The sequence below is a fragment of the Thunnus thynnus genome, chromosome 5, assembly GCF_963924715.1.
Source record: "Thunnus thynnus chromosome 5, fThuThy2.1, whole genome shotgun sequence".
Taxonomy (NCBI): Eukaryota; Metazoa; Chordata; class Actinopteri; order Scombriformes; family Scombridae; genus Thunnus; species Thunnus thynnus.
In genome coordinates, this window is record NC_089521.1 from 31,318,913 (window position 1) to 31,336,223 (window position 17,311).

A 17,311-nucleotide genomic window follows, 5' to 3' on the forward strand; every position below is an offset into this window, starting at 1 on the left:
TGTTCTTTCTTTTTTATGTCCTTTCTGGCTGAATTTATCCTCCATAAATCAATTAATGAGTGAAACATGAAATTTGTCCTGGTGGGACTATCATCCTGTTACCATAACAACAGGACGGCCCATATCCAGGACCCAGCTCTGGACGGTGAAGCTCAGCCAGAGGTCCAGGTGGAACCGAGGCTTCGACCGAACCTCGTCCGTCTCTGCAGAACCGTCCGACCTGCTGCAGAACACAGAAGCATGCCAGAACAGGTTACTGGAGGCAGGCGGATGAACGATCACAAAGGCTTTTTATTGTCTTGAATTGGCATCTGATTTACTAAAGCAGCAGTGCATTGTGCAATCAGCCACACCGACTGCCTCCCAGACACACTGTGCACAGGTGCGAAGCTGTGACTGAATCAGAAGGCTTCCTTCTTTTGCTGGCACATCCAGCGAACAGCAGTAAATGACTACTGTTTCAATTATCTGACTATGAGACCAATAACAATAAAGTAATTCTTGTATTTTGCTTCTTGTTTACAACATGATGATGTTGATAGGTCAGATTTTTTGCGTGGCAGTGCCCTTCACAAAAGCCAGACTGTGAGCAGCTCCTCACAATCCGCGCTGCTGCTACATAAAAAATCATGGCGAAACAAAGCAGTTTGCTTAAGTTTGTCACAAAAAGACGTCGTGAGGAGCAGGAGGAAGAGAATTCGGCTCAAGTTCAGCCATCATTCTGAACTCAGACATCTACTCCTGCGCTAGTTTCTCCTCAACAACTATCAACTTTTCAACTATCGGTCGGATAAAAGCTTGCATCAGAGCATCAATGATGACATACAGACTGAACTCTTTGTCTGCTCTTGTTGGACAATAATTAAATAATTTCAGTGTTCAACACCAAACCCCGTCGTCTCCTGCTATAATTATCAAGAGTAAGCTAATTTATAATTTTGGACTGTAGTAGCCCTTTGCCTATTTCAATATTATTGTTTATTGGCTATAGTTTTTGTTGGGTGTGTGCATGTGTGCATGTGTGCATGTGAGTGGTTTATGTGTCCGTTGTGCCAGGCTATGCTCAGGTGTCATTTTTAAACACTCTATTTCGTGTAGGCTTCGCTCTCTAAGAGCTGTCACTATTGCGTTTATCCCTGCGTGCATGTGCAGTCGTGAAGATTTACTTTTGCGCCATTGTGCCCTGCACACTTAACCCTCTCAAGTCCACATCCACAGTATATCCACATTCCGGTGTGATCAGACATCTGCTCCCATTTTTTCTTCAGTGTTTATATACAGTCACCTGTTGAGGTGGTAAAGAAGAATCAATGAGTCATGTCTTCAAGCAAGACTCAGCGCCTTGCCGGAGCGGTCTGTTTGTGCCCCGTCTGTCAGACTGGCCCTCTGACCTCCGCCCTTGCTGTGAGACATGCCTCAGTGCAGAGTACGCCAGGATTGCACTCAACCCCTGGGCCGTATGCACCTTCTGTGCTTGTCTGCTCACTAAGGAGCTACAGCGGTGAGTGGATGGATGCCTTCGCAGCACTGCAGATAGAAGGTGATGGAGATGGGCTGATCACGCTAGCTTCAAGGAAGAAGTTCTGGATTTTTTCGACTGCCCCTCCATCGCTGGCACTCCCCCTGGCTCGCCCTCTCCCTGTTGGGAGACTTGGAGCTTGATGACCAGAGGGGAGCAGCAATCTACCACCTCGCCACGTCCTGCCGGCTACAAGCTGTCTTCCAGGACCTTCCGAACATTATTGATGGCAGCTGACCTGAAGGACATCCCTGTGTTGGCAGAACCACCTGCACCTGCTTGAGGAGACGTCTAGGAGGAGGAGACCCTGATACCACGGGGTATCCTCTTCTACCCACACCATCGTGGATTAGTGAGCTGTTTCACCCTTTCATCACCTACTCTGCCTGCATCTTTGAATTTTACAGTGCATAATTATCATGTAATGAACAGAGGAGGACCATGGCACAGCTTACGTCATGTTATCTTATTGTGTTCTGCACTTATGGGCTTGTGAAGTGTGTGATAAAGGCTTGTGGACTGTGGGGGCACAGTGGGGCATTGACCACATCTGCTTTGCCCTTATCCCAATAGCTACATCTCTCAGAGGGCAAAGCCTATACGAAATAGAGCGTTGGTTATGTACTGTAACCCCAGATTCTATGAGTGCAGGTGTAGCCCTCTAAGATCCGGGCCCCATTGCTCCATCACCATCGGCTGAAGAAGAAGCTGGTTTTCTTTGGGAGCAGATCTCTGGTCATGCTGGCTTGATATACCGTGGATGTGGACCTGAGAGGGGCAACTGTGCAGGGATAAACCAAATAGCGACAGCTCTTAGAGGGCGTCTATACTCATAGAATCTCATACGCTTTATTAATGATGCTGATGCTGAATATGCGGCCGCCATGCCAGGCTTTGTGATGCTGTTAATGCATGGTCAGTGCCTGTTACATTACCTCTGATGACACATAAGGCGTGTATGATTAAACTGTGGTGCATTCAGGCAAGTATAGTTGTAATGGGCTATTTTGGTTAACATATGCGTTTCAGAGCCTATTAAGTATGATTGGTCTTGTGCCCACCCACACTGTGATTTCTGCCTGTGCTGCTGATTGGGCGGTGAAGCGGGGCTTAAATGCTGTAATGCAGTGACAGGATTTGTCTGAAACCAGCGGCTCAGAAGAGACGTCAAAATGTAGAGATGCTGAACTGGAGCAAAATTATTTATTAAAGCACCAAAATCAGAAAAATGAAAATATGAATCAAATAAAAAAGTGCACTTTCAGACTTAACTGATGTACAGTTGTATCACCATGAAGCATCAGCAACTCAGTAAACATTAAATTATGGTTGAAACAGTGGTGGAGAGTAATTAGGTACATTTATACAAGTAGTATTTTGAGGTACTTTTTCTCTACTTGAGTATTTCCATTTTATGCTACTTTATACCTCTACTCACTACTTTAGGACACTCCTCCAATTCCTTTGTGAATTGCATTGTGGGAGAATAGTGTCCGCCAACAGCTTTTTAGTTTGAATACCAGCTGTTTTCGACTAAACTTTATTCTGTCACTTTTACATTGTGTAGTGTGGATTTGGGACACAACTGTAGTCTTGCTCATTCTGGTAATGTTTCTGACTTTTTATTAAAGGTTCCCTTTGGAGTTTTTGACCTCTTGTAGAGCTGTGGAGCGGTACGCGATACACAGTCCTGTCAATGGTTTCACATTATTCCACTGATCTACAGGTGGCTGTAGCGCGCCAAGAAAAAGGCAATGCGCCAACAAAGACAGAGAAGAAGAAGACTGCAAGTTATACTTTTAGGAACTCAGTTTTGTAAATGTTTTATGAGGAATGAAATGCATTCAAAACACTGGAGTCAAAGCTTGTTACAGTTAAGATGGAGGTATTTGCAGAAACGAGCTGAAACTCCTGCTGTGGATTCATGTCGTTTTTAATTGAAAACGGCGTTTTAGAATGTAGCCGGCTTAATGTAGACGTCTCTTATTCATGTCAAGATACTTCACACTTTGGGAAACACAAAGTACATTTCCAGCCAAGGTTGGTGTGTGGATAAAAAGCAAATGTAAACAGACTTAGGTGACATACATGAAGCATGTGACTGAAACGTTACTGAAGAGCTGAAAACATCAGATCTGTGTGGAGCGATGAGGAGACGGTAATGTTCCTCAAATTAATACATGAAACAAACAGAAATGTCATATTTTCAACATGTTTTCCACATGATTTTCCATTATTTGAGTCATTGAGTTGAGTTGAGTTTAATGAGTTGAGTTTAATAATATCATCTCGTTGAGTCTTCTTCTGCAATGCTTTAATGGCACCGACTGGAGAATTAGCGTCACCAGCTGTTTATCTCAATGAACCAATGCCTAATATTCACACAACGGCAGTGGACGGAAACAAACATTCACAATATTTTCTTTTGATCATTTTCTTGAAATTTGGTTAAAATTCCATTTGGATGTTAACTTGGCTTTTATTTTACACAGCAGAGATAACAGGCTTACAGAGGAGGTCTTTAAAATAAATATATATACAGATGTGACCAAAAATACTGGTACCTTTTCACCTTCAACATCCTCAACTAAATTTTCTCTGTATTAAGTTGAAACTAACAGAAGTAGATGGTATCCATCATTCTTTATTTCACATTGAATATGACTGAAACTTTGCTTTTGATTTACAACTTAACATATTATTTAATACAATAAAACATATGAAAAAGGCCAAAAATATTGGTACCCTTAACTTAATATTTTGTAGCTCAGCCTTTAGAGACAATAACTGCAGTCAAGCTCTTTCTGTAACTCTGATTAAGGTTTCTACACATCTCCACTGGTAGTTCAGACTCTTCTTGAGCAAACTGCTCCAGTTCTCTCAGGTTTGATGGGTGCCGTCTCCCAACTGCAAGTTTCAGCTCTTTCCACAGATGTTCAAGGGGATTCAGATCAGGACTCATAGCAGGCCACTTCAGAACAGTCAAACTTTGATGTATGTTTGGGGTCATTATCCTGCTGGAAGTCCCATGACCTGCGACTAAGACACAGCTTTCTGACACTGGGCTGTATGTTTTGCTCCAAAATGCCTTGATAGTCATTGGATTTCATTGTGTCCTGCACAGATTCAAGGCCCCCAGTGCCTGAGGCAGCAAAGCAACCCAAAACATCACTAAGCCTCCTCCATGTTTGGGATGGTGTTCTTTTCTTTGAAGGCTTTATGTTGTCTTCTGTAAACATAGGGTTGGTGTGATTTAACAAAAAGCTCTAATTTAACAGGACTGTGGCTTGTCAACATGCATTTTGGCAAAGTCTCCCTCTAAGAAGTGAGGTCTTCCTGGGTCTTCTACCACGGAGCCCATTTTCATTCAGACAGTGACAGATGGTCGACCTGAAACTATTGTACCTTGAAATTGAAAATGAGCTTGGATCGATATTGAAGTTCTCCTTGATTCTTTCTCAACCATCCGTGAAATCCTTCTGTTCAATCTGGCCAATTTTCCTCTTTCGACCACATCCAGAGATGTTGGCTACAGTTCAATGAGCCTTAAACTTCTTAATAATATTGGCAACAGTGGTCACAAGAACAGGATCTTTGGAGACGGTCTTGTAACCTTTACATTGACCATACTTGTCAATTACCTTTTTTTCTAATGTCTTCAGACTCTCTAGCTTTTCTTCTGTTTTCCATGTTCAATGTGATGCACACAGCGGCACAAAACAGCAGAGTGAGTCATTTTCTCCCTTTTAAACTGGCTGCATGAGTGATTATAAGATTGAAAACACCTGTGATGCTAATTAAAACACAATAGTCTGCTTTAAGTATCACTACAAATCAATTATTTCTTACAACTTCTAAAGGGCACCAATAATTTAGTCCAGACTATTTTAGCAAGTCTTTGTAGAATAAAGCATGAATTCAGTTATTTTCACATCTTTTTTTGTTTTTCTTCCACTGCAAACCAAACACAGACATGCAATGATCATAAAATATCTTTTAATTTCAACACCGTTCAGGGCGACTGGTGCAATATTTTAATAAAATGCAGAGCTACCAATAATTTTGTCTGTACTTTATATGTTATCTATACTTCCCACAACCCTCTCATCTTCATTCTGGCTCTCAGCAGAGCAGCGCTGAAGCCAGTGAAGCTCATGACCTGACATATGTTCTCCTTCCAAAACCCCAAACTCTGCAAAACTGGATTCTCTCCAGCTCTAATCTCATCTGTCCATCTGTCACACATCCAGCAGAAGGATAGGCTAATGTCCTGCCACTTTCATTTTCATTCAGCATACATTATGTAATCAGGTCATTCAGAATCTCCTTTTCAGAGAGGACCCTGCCAATAATACAGCAGCAGGACAAAATTTAAAAGATAAGTCTGGCAATTTTCTATATTTTTCTCATGTTTGGAGCCAAACCAACAATGAGCTGATCATACTAACAAGTATTGTGTGTGTATCCAAAGCCTGATATATCTTATTCCTCTGTGCTGTAGACCTCTGTTGTTGTCCAAATACAATTAAAAACATATCAGTGAGTCACACTGCTGCACTGGGTGACATTTTCCTTCATTATGAAGAGTTTGGTCGCATTAATTTGACAGTGCAGCGGTGTGACTCACTGATGTGTTTACAGGTCTACGGCACAGAGGAGTCAGATACATCAGTAGATCAGTTCATCGTTGGTTTATCTTTGTAAAATATAGAAAATTGTCAGCTGTATCCTTTAAAGTTGGAGACAAGCAGCACAAAACAAAATACAGATTTCTATTTGTTGTATTCATATGTCAACAAAAAAGTTAATTTAATTTCATACTTAGGGATGCAGCTCAAACTCTAACTAACTAACTCCAGTTACATCCACACCCAGTGAGACTTGTATGACAGAATAATATGAACACGGTTTGTAAATAAGAACTAAAGAATCAGAGATTTCAAGATTAAAGTTGTAATTTCAAGAACAAGTCATATTATGAAAATAAATTCTTGCTCAAATAAACTTTTCTTGTAAAATTACAGTTTTATTATTGTCAGTTTAGCTATAGAACATAAGGCTGGGAAACTTTTGGGTAAAATCATTAAGACAAAACACAAAAACTTCAATTTAAAGTGCAATAAAAGATTTTCTTGCAATATAAGACTTTTGTCTGATAACTTTAGGGCTTCTTTCTTTAAATATTGTAACATTATTCTCAAAATCTCCAATTTTTCCCCCAACACTGGCTAATCCTCATCATATTGTATTGATAAAACCCATCACAATAGAATGAAATCCATCTAATCAAAGCATTTTGCAGGTTTTGATCTGTAAAGCATCGTCTCAGGAGCTTCAACTCATCAGAGTGAAGAAATGGACAGAAATTCAGTTTGTGATGTGAGCTGAGTTTTCAACAGAGCTTCTGTAGGAGGAACCATGTTGTTTTGGGGGAGTGCATCTCTAAACGTTACAGAACTGTGGGTTTAATTAGAGGCGACTGGAATATCAGACTAAGGGTGGGACTAATTATGAAAAATTAATTTTACAAACCTGCACATGAAAGTTGCTGCGTGCTGAGCTGAGGTCTGTCTCCTCCGGATGGATGGCTGCATCTCTCTTTTCCAGTCAGTTTGTAACACTAAAGTTCTGACTATTGAACTAAAATGAAGCTTAAACAGCTGCAACATCGCAGGCCCGGTCCCATTTTGTGTCCCATTTAAGGTCCCACTAGAGCCAATTAAGTTTACGGTAGCTGAAGTCCTGATGTTATCGCCTCCAAAACACCTTCGTCACTGATGTTGATTATCTTGATGTTGATGTTGATTGAACAAACTCACATGAATTGTTTTTGGTCTCATGACGTTTTCTTGACTTTTCCTTCCTCATAGTATCTTGAAAATGGTTCCTCGGAATGAAAAGCCAATAATTTCATCATAAAACACCCGCAGCAGCCTCTGCTCAGGAGTTAAACTGTGATCCATCAGGTTTATCTGCCAGCAGATAAGCCTCTAATCTGTATAAACCTCCTCCCATTTTTTATTAGACAGCATTAAACGGGTTTCAGATTAACACGGTTAGAAGCTTATGCTCCACTTTGGGTTCACCATAGAATCTGTAATACCTGTGAAACATGTTTTCGTTGGACGAGAGAAAACTGAGGCAAAAGAAAGAGATGAACGAACCGTCTTAGACGAAATGTGGTCGGAAACACAGATCTGTAATAATCTGGATGGAAGTAAGTAACCCGTTTCCCAAAAGCATTTTAAGGTTAAGATAATGATAAATCCATTTTACAAACCTTCTTAAGCTAAAGAGCATCGTAACAGAAGATAGAAATGATTAACAAGTGAGGTTCAGAGCATTTTAAGAACCTGCAGATGGAACCAAAAACTATGTCTTATTGTTTTTGTTCACTTTTAAGTTTATTATTCTCTGATATTCTTTGTTAAGAATATATTCTTTGTTGTTGTTCTGCATGCTTATAAATGATCTCAATAACTTTGTAATTCTGTTTTTAGGGTGACTCTGTAATATCTGTCCAGAGAATACAGATGAAAAATAAACTCTTGGCTAACTCTGGCGCATTTACAGCAATGTTTATTAAAGCAGGAGTGCAGGACATTTTTCTTCCCCTTCTGGCAGTGAGAGTAATTTCAAAAACATTGTTGACACGTGCTTATGTCATAGGCTCCGCTGTAGCCATCTCCGTTACTACTGTCGTGGCTGTAAAATGGTGGATGAATTGTTTTGAGGGTCACACAACCCCTGCAAAATGACTCTTTTCACTATCAGAATTTGATCCATCCTTTCAAACACAAAACGTGCAATAAATGTACTTTAATTCACTTTAAATGTCGATTAAGTTGTTGCAAATAAATTGAAGCGGAACATATGAGCAAGACATTCGAGAAGGGTCTATTGGGTCTATCTGCGGTCTTGCAGATCTACACGACACACCCACTTGACTACATGACACGCGCCCCCTGACCCCTAACCCTAATCATCTTACTGCTCATGCCTAAACCTGACCAAGTGGGTGTAAGTAAGTGAGCAAGTAAACCTTTATTTATAACCTTTTTTAACACAGGTTCCAATGTGCTTTGCGTCAGCATTGGCATAGGAGGGAAAAAAAAACAAAAACACAAAGCAAAAACATTCAGAAACACATACAGATATAATGCACACGCTGACTCACTACACTGTGTCATGTAGTAAAGTGGGTATGACCTGTGGATACTACAAGTCCGCAAATAGACCCACTTGAGGCATTCAGCCTGCCCCACAAGCGAATTTTTTTTTCTAGGATGGCGAAGTCATGACCCGCCCTGCTATGCTTTTGATTGGCTTACTCTGATATTCTTACCATAACCCTGACCAATCTCACTCCTCTCGCAAGCCTTAACCTAACCAATTCAACCAACGAAGGCAACTAGCCAATCAGAGGCATGGCGCCCCGGAAGTCAAGAAGAGGAAGTCAGAGAAGTGGAACATATATATGCTGAAGAAAGTTCTAGTCGGAGGTATTTTTAAGTTGAACCACCACTTCCGGCAAGTGACTAGATAGCAAAAGGTGAAAGTGCTTTCGTTTATTTTTGAAAATGTTGACGCTTTTTGAAATTTTAGACACAAATACCACCAGGCGATTAATGTTATGGTAAATAACGAGGGAGTAACACGTTTAATTTGTATTAAAAGTGGAATTAGAAGCTGTCGGTTCGTTGATCAGCGCGCTAACGTTAACTAGCCGAGCAGCTAACCGGCTAGCTCAGCCGGAGACAGACATCCAGAAGCTGGACGCCCGGTATCGGACCTGTGGCATTCCTCCAGCCGTGCTCCGTAACGTTTCTCTCGTGGCCATAACGGAGAAGGCATTTTTTTCATGTGAGCACTTGGGCTCGTTTCGACATTTTAATGGGAGGCGGGTTGCTTCGGAGTGGACACTGCGGGCGTCAGCTGCGAAGAAAGCGGAGGTCCTGGCTCCCTGTCGGGCTCAGATGGAGTCTCTGGCCGGGTACGTGTACAAGGCAGCCAGCGAGGGCCGAGTCCTGACCCTGGCCGCGCTGCTGCTCAACCACTGCGAGGGAGAGACCCGCTACCTGCTCAACTATGTGACCCAGCTCGCCGGGCAGAGGTCTACTCCTCTGATAATCGCAGCCCGGAACGGACACGATAAGGTGGTTCGGCTGCTCCTGGACCACTACAGAGTGGACACCGAGCAGACCGGCACGGTTCGGTTTGACGGGTAAGAACCGACACATCCGCAGTTTCGTTTTTGTGTAAATTGTCGCTTCATTCAGGTTACAAACATGTATTTTCTCTCTCACCTGTAGGGGTACCCAACCTCCAGCTGCAACGATTATTCCAGTAAAGGACGGTTTCATAATTTTTCAAGTGTGTCTTAAAACAACAGTCAGGAGCCCAAATGAACAGTCAAACCTGTTGCTGTAATCATTCCTCCTGTTCATACTGACCATTAGAAGATCCCTTCATAATACACTTGCAATGGAAGTGATGGGAGACAAAATCCACAGTCCTCCTTCTGTGCAGAAATGTATTGAAAAGTTTATCTGAAGCTAATATGAAGCTTCAGCGTCCAAAATGAGTCAAATCAAGTAGATATCTTTCAACGTTACAGTCTTTTTAGTGCCAAAGTCCCTCTTTTTGTTACTATTCTTCCACCTGCAGCTCAACAGGGAAACACTGTCCGAGGAAACACAAAGAGGGAATTTGATGCTAAAAAGACTGTAAATGTGTCAGATATCCACTTGATATGACTAACTCAGACTGATGAAGACTCATATAAGCTTCACATCTACTTTTAAATGACTGTGTGGACACACTGTGGATTTTATCCTCCATCACTTCCATTGAAAGCACATTTGAAGGATCTTTTAATATCCAGTATGAACAGGAGGAATGATTACAGCGAGGAAAACCTCTTTCACTGTTCATATAGACACCTGACTGATGTTTTAAGACACACTTGAAAAATTGTGAAACCAATCTGTTAACCTTTCTACGAACGCTCTTAAATTTCTAATTAAAGAAATGGTTCTTTTGGAAACTGCTGATGAAAATGTTCAGACAGTGAAAACTGCTTGTCAGCAGAAGCAACAGAATCTGATTTCTTCACATTGCTTGTTGTGTCCGACCAAAAGTCCAAAACACCAAAATACTCAGTTTATGAGGATATAAGACACAGAAAAACTGAAAATCCTCACATTTCAGAAGCTGGAACCAGTGAATTTTGGGCATGTTTGCTGGAAAAAATGAATGAAATCATTAATTATGTATTAAAATAGTTGCTGATTCATTTTCAGACTCATTGCTTGTTGGTTGAATATACGTGAAAGTTTTCTTAGCTTAGATTGAAAAGATCCTCGTCCACAGAACAGTTTTCACTGGAACTACAAAAATCTGTTGACGTTTTCTCTTTTTCTCAGAAAGTTCCTGAATAAACTGGTATTTTAGGCTTTATTTTAATAAGAGAAGGATCTGTTTTTACAAAAAAGAAAAGAAAAAAGGGTTTTATGTAAAAACATGTTCAGTAGAAAACCGAAAAAAAAACGTATTGTTTTGGTCGGTACTGAAACTCAGATTTCGTCTCGGCTCTTGCAATTGAAAATAATGAAACATGACTCAGTCTGACAACAGAAACCTGCCGTCTCTCTGCTCAACCAGCTGAAGCTCTCAGCTGGTTTGTCAAGCTGGCCACGCCCACTCAGTGATGTCACGTCAGATGTTTTGTCTCAGTCTGTGAAGCTAATATCCTGCTTTGACTAGTGAAGTCATAATGCAGCTTTTTCTTTATAAAGTTATTGAATAGATGTGTCCCTAACAAAGAAATATTTATTTGTATTTATGTTTTTCTTTTAAGTGTCTGCTGGGAAAAAAAATTAAAACGTCAGCTGTAATAGTGCGATTAAGTGCAAACATGTTGAAAAATGCTCGGCAGTGTAGCCTTGTTTTCAAAGCGCTGACTCATGTTTTGCAGTATTAAGTTATTAAGGAACTTAATTGTCAACAGTGAGGAGATTAGACTGGTTTCACCCTGCAGCATAAATGAGAAATTAATAATAAAACATCAACAAACAGATTTAAAAAAAACAGAAATGCAGTTAAGATATTAAAAGAATAAAGAGTTCAGCCGCCACAAACTGTTGGAGGCACCGTAAGGATCAAAATAATTTTATGAATGGAAGGTTTTAGTTGTAGTAGTCTGACCTGGACTGGATGTGTTGTGAGATCAGGATCCTGCTGGTCGTGTCCTGACCTGCTGTCTCTGTCTGTCCTGCAGCTACGTCATCGACGGCGCCACGGCGCTGTGGTGTGCAGCGGGGGCGGGGCATTTTGAGGTGGTGCGTCTGCTGGTGAGTCACAACGCCAACGTCAACCACACCACCATCACCAACTCCACCCCGCTGCGGGCCGCCTGCTTCGATGGACGCCTGGATATCGTCCGCTACCTGGTGGAGCACAAGGCCGACATCCGCATCACCAACAAGTACAACAACACCTGCCTGATGATCGCCGCCTACAAGGGCCACGCAGACGTAGTGAAGTTCCTGCTGGAGCAGGGGGCGGACCCCAACGCTAAGGCCCACTGCGGCGCCACCGCCCTGCACTTCGCAGCGGAGGCGGGACATCTGGAGATTGTGACGGAGCTGGTGCGCTGTCAGGCGGCCATGGTGGTGAACGGACATGGCATGACACCGCTGAAGGTCGCTGCCGAGAGCTGTAAAGCCGACGTGGTGGAGCTGCTGCTGGCGCACGCCGACTGCGACCGGCCCAGCCGCATCGAGGCCCTGGAGCTGCTGGGCGCTTCGTTCGCCAACGATCGGGAGAACTACGACATCCAGAAGACGTATCAGTACCTGCACACGGCGATGATGGAGCGATACCGCGACCCGGAAAACCTCATCACCAAGGAGCTGCTGCCACCCATCGAGGCCTACGGGGGGCGCCGCGAGTGCCAGGCTCCCCAGGATTTGGAGGCCATCCGGGTGGACCGGGACGCTCTGCACATGGAGGGGCTGATGATCCGGGAGCGCATTCTGGGCTCGGACAATATCGACGTGTCACACCCCATCATCTATCGTGGCGCCGTCTACGCTGACAACATGGAGTTTGAGCAGTGCATCAAGCTGTGGCTGCATGCGCTTCGCCTGCGGCAGAAAGGAAACCGGAACACTCACAAGGACCTGCTGCGCTTCGCCCAGGTCTTCTCCCAGATGGTGCACCTGAAGGAGCAGGTCTCGGCCTCGGCCGTGGAGCAGGTGCTGAGCTGCAGCGTGCTGGAGATCCAGCGCAGCATGACTCGCGTAGAGACGGCGGCTGAATCCGAGCTGCCGCAGGCCATGGACAACTACGAGTCCAACGTCTTCACCTTCCTGTACCTGGCCTGCATCTCCACCAAGACCACCTGCTGCGACGAGGAACGCGCACGCATCAACAAGCACATCTACCAGCTGATCCAGCTGGACCCGCGGTCCCGCGAAGGCTCCTCGCTGCTCCACCTGGCCATCAGCTCCACCACGCCGGTCGACGACTTCCACACCAACGACGTCTGCAGCTTCCCCAACGCCCACGTCACCAAGCTGCTGCTGGACTGCGGCGCGCAAGTCAACGCCGTCGACCACGAAGGCAACACCCCGCTGCACGTCATCGTCCAGTACAACCGGCCGATAAGCGACTTCCTCACGCTGCACGCCATCATCATCAACCTGGTGGAGGCCGGCGCACACACGGACATGACCAACAAGCAGAAGAAGACGCCGCTGGATAAGAGCACCACCGGCGTGTCGGAGATCCTGCTGAAGACGCAGATGAAGATGAGTCTCAAGTGCCTGGCGGCGCGCGCCGTCCGGCGGCACCAGATCACGTATCGCAACCAGATCCCCAAAACGCTGGAGGAGTTTGTGGAGTTTCACTGAGACGGACTCAGCAAGGACAGACTATTTCTTTTTAAAGAATTTCTTATAATTTTCTAACAAATCCAAACGGTGCTGAGGATAAAGGTGTTCAGTACTAAAAGTTTTTGAGCATTTTTATAAGAAAAAAAAAGTTTTAAATATTAATTGCTAAGAACCAGCAGCCGGCAGTCCTTCATGTCTGTCTGTGTTTCTGCGGCTGACGGCTGCAGACGTGTTCAGAGGAAGCTTGCAGCTGACAGCAGAGAGACGACATCACCGCACCGCTTCTTGTTTTTTGCCTTACCTCCACGCAAGGAGCGGCCACGTTACTGTGATTCAACAGTTTGTGTGAATGAGCGAACGTGGCGGAGAGAGCTGGTCAGAAAAAAGCTCCAGAGACAGACTGAATGAATGAATGAATGAATGAATGAATGAATGAATGAATGAATGAACACCTGTTGAGAAGACACCTGATTTCCATGCATTCATCCCACACATCAGCCGTCACACACACACGATTATAAGAGATGAAAAATAGTTTTTCACTGGGTTTAGTTTTTACTCTTCACAACAACGATGAGATAACAACATAGGATCTAACTGCTGGACAGAAACTTAGTTCATAACTTAAAAAAATGAGTTTATTTTAAAGGGTTTTTTCTTTGCCTGATTCATTGAAACGACACGACATGGCCAAAAATATGCAGACAGCCCTGTCCACGTACTTCTGTGTCTACATGTGACCCCTTAATTTAAGACTGGTTCATAAAAAAGTGACTTTTTCTTTCTGAGCATTAAGATTTAGAAGCCTGAAATGTAAAACATGGTAATATTTCTTATAAGAAAAAGGAAATTATTAGAGAACGGTCCGATAAATGAACATAACCTTCTGTGTAGAAGAAATAATGTTTTAATTTTCGTCTGTCTCGTTAATCTCCAGGTGGAGGTGATCTGTTTTAGACAACACTGGTTTTCTTACTGTGTGGCAACAACTTCCTGTTTCAACATGATGGCGTTCAAAACCAGGGCTTTAATGAAATGTGTCACTGTCAAACACATCTGTGTGTAATGGTCGGCTGTCCACATACTTTTGGCCATGTATATTTTTTTTTATTCGTTAAAAATATGAACCATATTGCCCCAGACGATGGTACCAACCAACATTTTAATTGATTGTCTGTACATGAACTATAAAATTTCTCCCTCATGGAAATTCCCCTTTGAATTTTTATTTAATTTTTTTTCTTTTTTTTAATTAATAAAAAAAGAAGAAGGTTAAATGATGGTCCTGTCGTGTGGCCGAAGGTCTCTGGTTTGTCTGATACCTGATTTTGGAGACTTTGAACCACCTTCATAGAACTGGAGGCTTTGAACAGATCAGCGGGAATCTGCTTGTTGTTATTTTTATTTATTTATTTTTTAAAGCTGCAACGATTAGTCCATTCATTCATTAATTAGTCAGTCGTCAGGAAATGAATTGACAACTATTTTGATGAAGTGAATAATCGTCTCAGTCATTTTATGCAAAAATGCAGAAAATTAGCTGTTTTTTCTTCGTCATACCTGGTAGCAGAGTGAATATTTTGGGGTTTTGAACAAAACATCTGACATTACTGACATTTTATAGACCAGACGATCGAGAAAACAGTCGTCAGATTAATCAATAATGAAAATAATTGTTAGTCGCAGCCCTGAACTTCCTGTCTTTGTCCTGTGGTTTCTTTTCTGCAGAACTCAAAGATATAAAGATATAAAGACATGTCAGTCAGTCGGCATGGGCGGGACTTCCTCTTCGTTCTCAGTGAGTTCGCAGTTTGTTGAGGTCGCTGTAGAGCCGTACGTGCAGAGCGAGCGTCTGCTTCTGTTCTCATCACTAGAGAAGCACCGACACCTTTTTTTATTATTTCTCCACAACAGATTTGACTTCCGAGTCCTGAAATGAAGCGGCTGTTCTTTATTTGTGTTTAAATCTGGAGCTCAGCGTCGTCAGTCTTCTATCATTTTAACTGGTTGTAGGAATTTAAATTATTTATATATTGTTTTATTTGAGAAGAGCTGCAACTTGTTTGTTGTTTTTCATTCTTGATAATCTGCCAATTTATTTAAATTCATCAATAAAACTTTCGGAAAACTGAAACACGCCGGTTACAGTTTCCTACAGCCCGAAGTGACATCATCAGTCAAACCAGCCGTCTGAGACACAAAGAGATAAAGTTTATTAAGATTTTAAGACAATGAAAAAAGCAAATTCTCAAATTTAAATGTTTGACTTTTTGCTTGAAAACTGATTAAAATGATTAATTGATCGACTACTCTATTTATCAACTAACTGTTGCAGCTCTAAATTCATTAATCAAGCAGATATTTCACACACAACATTCTCTGTATTGAAACTAACGTTTCATTTAATTAGTGATTAATCTGCCAGTAATTTAGTCTGCAGAATGTCAGAAAAATGATGAAAAATGTCCTTAAAAAGTTCCAACAGCCCGAAGTGTTAAATGTCTGTAGTTTAGTTCGACCTACAGTCCAAAAACCTTCAATTTTAAATGACGGAGAACAAAGAAAATCAGCAAATCTTCACTTTTGAGTTTTTTTTGTGCCTGACAGAAGTGTTGAACAATGAATTGATTATCAGAATTGTAATTTACTGTCAACTAATTTATTAATGACACATTTTTATGGTTCGAGAGGATTTGCTGCTTTTCTCTTTGAGTTTTGGACTGTTGGTTGAACAAAAACAAGAAGTTGAAGACGTCACGTTGACTTCTGGGAACTTGTGATTTTTTTTTTTCTCCACTAATTTTATACATTTATACATTATACATTGACTCGAGAGATTAAACAATAGTGAAAAGAATCATTAGCTGAAGTCTTAAACAGCTTGTTGTGATGCTCCGGTTCATATCGGTTCACCTCTACTTACACAGATCCAGAGGGGAAACATCTGGATCTGTTTGTTTTTGGGGGCTTTTAAGCTGCTGCAGCTCGTCCACAGAGGATGAATTAATGAGCAGGATGAGCTGCTGCTGCAGATTTTATCACTCGCATAAACGTCACTCAAAGACGGAAAGTCAGGAAAAACTGAGAAAATGTTTTCATTAACCTCATAAACTGTTGTAACCTGTTTGTATGTTTTTTTTCTGTCCCCAGTATGAAAACACTTCTATATTTATTTCCTGTTTTGTAATTTTTTGTTAAGCTGCAGGACGCCTGAGCTTCGTAAAGGCAGATTGTGTCTCTCAGTAAACAGCGGGGATGTTTATGTCTCTAGAAACCTTCAAACTCTGTAAAACACCTTATTTAAGCTCTTTGTTGTAGATACAAAATGAATTCTGGTTCTGCAGCCGACTCTGGTGTCTAATAATCAGGTGTAAGAAACGTTCAGATGACATTGCGTCCTGCTTTTGCGAGGCGATGGACGTCCACGTTTGTCCGTCGTATGTTTTCAGGGTTTGATTTTCTTTTTTTTTTTTTTGAAGTCACAGATGTCCGACTTTTCCCGCCAACGTGCGAACGCAGCGTCTAATCGGTGATTATCTGTCAAGAGCTCAGTGTTTTACTAACAGTGTGATCGGGCGTTACAGGTGGTCCGAGGGGATTTCTGCCTGGAAGTTTTTAACGGTGTGAGGTGATGATGATGATGATGATGATGATGATGGCGTGCCATTTTAGAGTTTTTATTTAACACTGTAGGAGATGCTTCATGTCCTGATGGAGAGCTGGGAGTTTTGAGTTGCAGGATGTGTTTTTTTTTTTTTTTTGCAGTGTTCTGAGAGTCGCAGGCTGAGAACCCAAAGATTCTTCATGTGTAGGGAAACTTTAAAAAGATGTCAGCTGTGATGTACTTCCTGCAGTATGAATGCTGTCAAATTAAATGTCTTCTATCTGCATTCGA

At 42.2% G+C, this 17,311-nt stretch overlaps 1 protein-coding gene across 1 annotated transcript; it reads left to right on the forward strand.

The window, feature by feature from the left end:
• Nucleotides 1-8,855: 8,855 nt before the first annotated feature.
• Nucleotides 8,856-17,311, forward strand: fem1b (fem-1 homolog b). Its single transcript, XM_067590706.1, has 2 exons — nt 8,856-9,743; nt 11,799-17,311. The coding sequence occupies exons 1-2, from the start codon at nt 9,496-9,498 to the stop codon at nt 13,432-13,434; spliced, it is 1,884 nt and encodes a 627-aa protein (XP_067446807.1). The 5' UTR covers nt 8,856-9,495; the 3' UTR covers nt 13,435-17,311.